Source organism: Dendrobium catenatum, unplaced genomic scaffold (genome assembly GCF_001605985.2).
Source record: "Dendrobium catenatum unplaced genomic scaffold, ASM160598v2 fragScaff_scaffold_637, whole genome shotgun sequence".
NCBI lineage: Eukaryota > Viridiplantae > Streptophyta > Magnoliopsida > Asparagales > Orchidaceae > Dendrobium > Dendrobium catenatum.
In genome coordinates this window covers 325,499-333,310 of record NW_021319099.1, presented here as the reverse complement: position 1 = coordinate 333,310, position 7,812 = coordinate 325,499, and the positions used below count along the sequence as shown (strand labels likewise).

General features: G+C 33.5%; 1 protein-coding gene across 1 annotated transcript; it reads right to left on the bottom strand.

Moving 5' to 3' along the window:
* Window positions 1–376: 376 nt before the first annotated feature.
* LOC110111753 lies at window positions 377–2,897 on the bottom strand. Its single transcript, XM_020843753.1, has 5 exons — window positions 2,803–2,897; window positions 2,090–2,659; window positions 1,098–1,835; window positions 766–986; window positions 377–522 (listed from the first exon to the last, which is right to left on the bottom strand). Exons 1-5 carry the CDS (start codon window positions 2,895–2,897, stop codon window positions 377–379), a joined length of 1,770 nt encoding a protein of 589 aa, XP_020699412.1.
* Between the last annotated feature and the right edge of the window lie 4,915 nt (window positions 2,898–7,812).

Here is a 7,812-nt window from a genome sequence, read left to right as displayed (position 1 = left end):
ACCAATAATTTCCATATCAAGCTATAAGGCTCTTATTTAATAAGTAATTAGGATAAAGTACCATATTCCAAGCAAACATTTCTCTCATTTGTTCCAAACATGAAGCAGCCGAGTGTAGACCCCAACCGCCCATAGATATCGGTTTGCACATTTCATCCCAAGCAAGCCACATCATGCATTCCTTGTCTACCATCAAATTTAATCTAGATAAAATTCCTTGAAATCTTCTCAAATTCCCTCAAAATACTTAAGGGGATATAAGAATGAGACATAAGAAACAAGGGAATATTACCCAAAACATGATTAATCAAAACCAGCCTCCCCGCTAGGGAAATATATCTATTTCCACATGTGTTAATAGTCTTCATTGATTTGTCTAAAAGACCTTTAAAATCAGCCTTTTAAGTCTTCTGAGAGCAAATTTGGTACCCAAATAATCCATTTCTTCTACTTGCATTATCTCCAACAGCCTTGATATCTTCTTCCTCCTACCTCTGTTGACAGATTTGTTGCAAATCATGGCTGATTTTTTAGAATTTATAATCAATCCATTCCAAGCACAATAATTGATCAAAATGTTTTTAACCTTCTTGATACTTTTGATTTTTGCATCAGAAAATAATAGGACGTCATCGGCATAAAGCAAATGAGAAATCCTTTGAGAATTAGGAGAAATTTTGATGCCAAGATCTTTGCCTTCACTGTAAAATCCATTAGAGAGAAGTTGGGAACAAATAATAAAAAGAAAGGGAGAGAGGGGGCAACCTTGACGAAACCCACTCTTCCCTTTAATCCAATTAGAAAGTCCACCATTAACTGTGATAGCATATCTAGTCTCCGTAATGCATTCCATCACCAAATCCATGAATTGCTTTGGGAATTCCAAGATCACCATCATTCTGTGAAGCATCTTCCAACTCATGCTATCATAAGCTTGCTCCATGTCTAATTTGATTGCTACCATGCCATCAGCTACTTTAGACATCCTGATTTTATTTGAAACTTCATGAGCTAGTAATAAGTGATCCGTGATGTTCCTTCCCTTGACAAAAGAAACTTGCTCCTATGAAATAATCTTTGGAATGACCATCAACAACCTGTTCAAAAGACTTTTAACAACAATTTTATAAATAGAGTTACAAAGGCTAATCGGACGAAACCCAGCCGGCGTAACTGGGTTCTTCATCTTCGCTACTAGAGTGTCTTTCCAATCCTTGCACATCCTCCCTGTTGCAAAGAAATACTTTACTTCATTGCACACATCATTGCCAACAGTGTTCCAATAAGCCTTGAAGAATGAATAAGAGATGCCATCAACTCCAGGAGCTCTAATGTTGCCCAGCGACTTGATAGTTTCTATGATTTCTAGATCAGAAACTTCAGCATTCAATCTTCTCCTATCATCATCATCAAGACTATTATATTGTGCTGGCCAATTATCTTCCAAACAATTCCTTTGCTTCCACTTGTCAAAAAAGTATCTATAGAATACTTCTTGAATCTCCTTAGGATCTTCAGTTAGCTTCCCACTGCCATTCTTCACTTGAGAAATATAAATTTTGCATCTTCTGGCGTTTGCAAAGGAGTGAAAGAATTTCGTGTTAGCATCTCCCTCTTCATACCATCTTACCTTTGCTCTTTGTTTCCACCAAGTATTTAGCTTGGATAGAGCCACATTCAGGTTTCTAACATTAGTTCTCAGCATTAGAAGCTTCTCTTCACACAACCAGCCCACATTTGCTTCCTCTTCTTGAAAATGAAAAATTTCTTTTTTCAATTTGTCCTTCTCGCTAGTGAATTTCTTTGCTTTAGCCTTCCCCCAAAAATGCAAATCCCTTAAAGATTTTTGCATTTTTTATTCAGGATTTCCATCTCATTGCCTTCAAATTTTCTCTTCCAATCTTTATCTATAATATAAGTCGATCCTCTATAGGATATCCAAACATCCTCAAATTTGAGGAACCCATTGCTTCTAAAATTTGAATCAAATATTTTCAAAACTATGGGACAATGGTCAGAAGCAATTCTAGCTAAATGTCTCACTAGAACATCTTGAATAAGGTTGAAAGCCAAGGTGTTAAGCAAACACCTGTCCAATCTCTCCAACATCCGACTACTACCACTTTTGTTATTGCACCAAGTGTCCCTTGGTCCCACCACCTTTACATCATGAAAATCATTCTCATTCATGAAGTCCACCATCTCAATTGGACCTTGAGAGATTAAAAATTTCCTTCCTCCTCTGTTCTCATCTTGAGAGATTATGCAAATGAAGTCTCCTCCTACCGCCAAAGGTAACTTCAAATTTGCAACTTCCTGAATACACCCCCACAGACTTCTCTTTTTAAACACCTCTTTGCTTTCATATACTGTAGCTAACATCCACATCTCTTTATTGGGCACATTAAGGTTCCCAATCACACATTGATCTGAATCCTTGATTACAATGAAAGAAGCTAAGTCTGATCTCCATAATAACAGCAAACCTCTGGATAGGCCATCTGAAGGAACCATAAAAAGGTCCCAATCTTTTCCCAAGATTCTCTCCAAATCTACTTTGCTGAAATTGCCAATTTTTGTTTCCACTAGGCCCACAAAAAGAATTCCATGATCTCTAGCAAGCTCCTTGATATAAAGAGAAGCCTCCTTCTTAGCTCCTCTACAATTCCAAAAGGCTGTGGAATTCACAATTTAACTCTAGGGGATGAGGCCCCTCCCTTCTTTTTACTGCCCATTCCATCCATATTCTTTCCCCTAGGAGCATTTTTAATTGGTCCAAGGAACTTCAGTTCTTTAGCTAACTTAATCTTGTTAGACTCCTCCCCGGATATACCATCTGTAGCTTTAACTCCTCCAATTGAATCTCTGTTTTGATTCAAATCACAACCATTAACCATGCCTTTCACAGTTACAGCCGATTATTTCTTTGGTTATTTGGTTGTTAAATATGAGTCATATTTTTTATATAATAAATAATCATTTGTTCTTCATCAAATTTGGTATTCAACATAATTAGGTGGGTGATGATGGAAAGAAGTGGGATTATATTAACTCGATCTCCAACTTTGGTTATGATTGTGGTCTTAAGGACATGCTAGATAACTTGAGCATTTTGGTTTAGGGTGTGGACTAGTAGTTGATGGTTTTTTATAGGTACATTTTTAGTAATTAGTTTAATATAAGTTCAGCCAAAGTCATTTATTTAGATAAGTGATTGTGGATGAGGTCTTTCACTAGAAAGACCTATATACTCCCCTAAGTCTTCTTCTAAATTTACCCTAAGACTGGCTAAGAATTCAAAAAGAAATTCAGAGTGGATGGGAAATGCCTATATGAGGGGAAATTGAAGAGTATTGGAGGTAAAGAGGTTCATCACCTCGAATTTAAGGGCTGGTTAATTTAACATTCAAGAAGGGGTGATTTTTGCCTCCTTGTGGGTGTAATTGGCATCTTCATCCCTTACAAATAGGAAATGATTATTAAAGAGATGAGAGGAGGGTGTGTTCCCTAGAGTTATTCAGCCATATCTTCATCCCTTACAATTATTATGCTTCATACTATACAAGCACATGTTCATATTTTATGATGCCTTTCATCAAATGACGTACCGATGACTCCTCAGGATGAACACAATTCTTTAATATCATCCAGCCTGATACCAAATCATACTATATAATTTAACAACTTTTTTTAGAAGTCATCCAGAAGAATTAACTACTCCAATCGTACTATACATACCTAGATCATATTTTAAGATATGTCAAAATATATAATCTAGAAGGGCTTGAACATTTGTATTGAATCTACTCATAACTTCCTCAAACTCACAATAATTATCATACCAGTTAATTTGAATTCATCCCAATCTAATTTGAAATGTGTATTATATAATACAAACAGAGGTATCGTACTGTACGATTGGTAATATTTTTGTACCAAAAGAATTGAATTCCTTAATAGTTAGTTACGTATAGATTTAATGGTATAAAAAAGGTTTATACAGTATAATTACATAACATGGATCTAATCTGGACCATTGATTAAACTAAGGGTTGCGATCTATACATATCGTATAGCACAAACGTGGATCATACAATACGATATAAACATTTAAAAGATTTGGTGAGTAGGTGAGGTAAGTGTGTGATGATTAGGAAATAACAAATATATATATATATATATATATATATATTTATTTATTTATTTTATTAACATGAAAAAATAGAGAAAAAGGATTTATGTAACTGACCCCCATATAGCAGGATAAGGGCTTGATGTTGTTATTGTTGTTGTAGTTGTATTTACTTTTATTTTTTTATTATTTTTTTGGAAATGAATTATAGATATTAATACATAAACATGCACAATAACAAACACATATAGTTTAATACATATGTATGATTTATTACATTTAAAATAATTTTTTTTATTTATCTTGAGTTAAGCATGAATGCCTGTAACACCTAGTTTACTCCTCATAGTGCTAAAGGTGTCACAGGCTAGGGGTTTAGTGAAGATGTCTTCCTATTTATCTCCTATAGATATAAGATGCAATTCTATATTCCCCTTAGCTACATAATCTCTTATAAAGCAGTGTCTATTGATTATATGCTTTGTACGGGAGTGTTGAATTAGATATTTGGATATGCAAATAGTACTAGTGTCATCACACATAATTAGAATGGTTTCTACAAGTAATCCAAGATCTAAGAGTTTTTTCTTAAGCCATAAGACTTGATCAATAAATCTCCCTAATGCTAATATTCTTCCTTTGCTGTGGAATGGGCTACTAAGTTTTATTTTCTACTAGACAAGGAGACTAAAGATTATCCAATCAATAGATTGGTTCTAGAAGTGATTTTTCTATCTACCCTAAATCATACAAAATCAGAATATGAATATCCTATGATTTTAAAAGAAGTGTTATGTCTAGGATACTAGATTCCTAGGTTTGGAGTGTCTTACATGTATCTAAGGATTCTATTAATGGCAGTCAGGTAGGATTCTTTTAGATTAGCCTAGAATCGTGCATAAAAATACACATTAAACATTATGTCTAGTCTACTAGCAGTTATGTAAATAAGTGATTTAATTATCCCCTATACTTTCCTGATCTACTGATTTTCCTTTTGGGCCCTTATTTAATTAAAAAGTAGAGCTCATGGGATTGTTCATCGCCTTAATATTATAAATTTCATACATTTTATGGATGTCCCTTATGTATTTATGTTGGTTAAGGAAGGTTCCATCATCTATCTACTTTATACTAAATCCAAGAAAGTATCTTAGCTCTCTTATCGAACTCATCTCAAATTCTCTACTCATTACTTTTAAAAATTCATCAAACAGGTTTTTATCTGAGGATCCAAATAAGATGCCATCAACAAAAATTTAGATAATGAGTAAGTCTTTTCATTCGTTCATTATGAAAAGGGTGGTGTCTTACCTACCCTTAATAATGCCTCTATCTAGAAGGAATGTGCTCATCCTTTCATACCAAGCTCTAGGTGCTTTCTTTAGTTTGAATACATGATTTGGGATATATGAATTTTCAAAACCTGGGGGTTACTTGACATAAACATCCCCTTAAGTTATCCCATTTAGAAAGTCACTCTTAACACCTATTTGATATAGTTTAAAACCCTTAGAGCAAACAAAGGCTACTAGTACCCAAATAGCTTTCTAATATAGTTATAGGGGAAAAGGTTTCATCAAAATCTATTCCCTTTATTTGGTTATACTGCTTAGCTACTAATCTAGCATTATTATTCACTACTATTCCATTGTCATTGATCTTATTTTTGAAAACCTAATTTGTTCCAACCACACTCTTATCCTTATGTCTATTAACAAGTTCACATACACATTTCTAACAAATTGGTTTAGCTCTTCTTGCATTACTAGGAACCATAATTCATCTGTTAGGACTTGATCTATATTAGTGGGTTATCTTAAAGAGATAAAATGTTAATGATTAACTTCCTTTTAAAGTCCATACCTAGTTCTAGGAACTTCATATGAGACTCCTAAAATAAGTTATTTAGGATGACTAGAAGAATATCTCCATTCTCTAGGAAAACTTTCCTGAGGTTCAATTCTATCTCCTATATCAATGGCTTCTAGCACTTTAATTACCCCCACTTCTTCTTTTTTAGGTTTAGATTCAGAGATCCTAACATATTCATCAAGTACCATATGGGTAGACTATTTTACTACCAGGGTCCTCTTATTGAAGATTCTATAGGCCTTACCTATAGATGAATAACCTTAGAAGACACCTTTATAAGACTTGGGATCAACTTTTCCTAAGGGCAATTTTTTATTAATTAAGATGAAGCATCTACAAAAAGAGACATGCAAGTGAGAATGGTTTAGTGTCCAACCCTTAAGGAGTTTGTAGGGTGTCTTATTAAGCTTGGATATAACATTCACCCAATTTAAAATATAACAAGTAGTATTTACTACTTCTTCCAAAAAATACCTAGGAAGTGAATACTCAACTAGCATTACCCTAACAATTTCCACCAACGTTCCTTTCAACTATTACATTATGTTGTTAGGTCCTAGGGGAAGAGAAGTTATGTTCTATTCTAATCTCTTGATAGAAGGATTCAAACTTATCATTTTCAAAATCTCCACCAAGATCACTTTTAATTGTTGAGATTTTACATTCTAATTGTTTTTTAATCTAGGTGGAGAATATTCAAAATTCCTTAAATGACATTCTCTTGCATGCTAGGAATCTAACCCAAGAAAAGTTAGAGTAGTCATATACTATTACAAATCCAAATGTTTTTCCTCCTAGGCTAACTATACTAACTGGTCCAAATAGGTACATATGAATGATTTCTAGTGGCCTAGAGGTGTTAATGTATTTAATTGAATGGAATAAATACAAAACTTTTTTTCCTAGTTAGCAGGCATCACATAAATGGTCCTTAGTGGATTCTAACTTAGGTATGCCTCTAAATAAGTTTTTTAGGTGTTATTCCTAGGATTCTTCATACTCTTATGACAAAGTCTCCTATACCATAGCTAATATTCATCAATTATAGTTTTCAAGCATAAGGAATTTGAAAATTCAATGCAGTTTAACTCTAACATGTAAACATTGTTCAATCATTTTTCTTCTAACATAAGTTTTAATTTAAACAAATAATGCATTTTAAAAAGAATTTTTTTATCAAAGACTTTATCATATAGTTGACTAATACTTAATAAATATGCTTTAAATTATTATCTAATAAAATATTTTCAATTATAAAGTTTTTTTAAAATTTTAATTATAATTGAGCCCACCATATTCCTGGTGGTGTTGTCCACAAATGTCTCCTTGCCTCTTGACCTAGCTTAAACTATGATGAACTACTTCATATCACCTGACATGTGCCTTGAGCATCAACTGTTCATGTACCACATGCTCTCACTATGTCTTTTCTGAGAGAAGCCCTTTATAGTCATTTAATGGTTAGATTTTCAAACCCTAGTGAGTTTGGGTTCCACATTATACTTGAATGAATGAGATGAATGCATGCTATGCTGTCATGAATAAAATTTTGGTATCCACAATAGAAATGTTCTACTATGGATTGTGCAAGTACAATCTATGTGACCTAACATGCCACAAAAGAAAAAACTAACACCAAGAAATGGGTTTACTAACCTTTGTGGGGCACGGTGCTTACTCTTAGGTTTAAGTGATGCATGCTGTGTTAAGGGTTTCTGAAATTATTCTAATGTAGGTGGTAGTTTATTATTCTTAAGTTCAGATAGTTTTGATTTTAAAAATTTGTTTGCACTTTCAAGCAAGGA

What these genes read in the sequence shown, in the direction of transcription:
- LOC110111753 (XM_020843753.1), bottom strand. Translation starts at nt 2,897, where the DNA reads ATGGTTAATGGTTGTGATTTGAATCAAAACAGAGATTCAATTGGAGGA. An exon ending in ATGTTGGAGAGATTGGACAG is followed by an intron (nt 1,836 to 2,089) that starts GTGTTTGCTTAA and finishes AAAATCTTTAAG; the next exon opens with GGATTTGCATTTTTGGGGGA. An exon ending in GAAGAGTGGGTTTCGTCAAG is followed by an intron (nt 523 to 765) that starts GTTGCCCCCTCT and finishes CTAAAAAATCAG; the next exon opens with CCATGATTTGCAACAAATCT.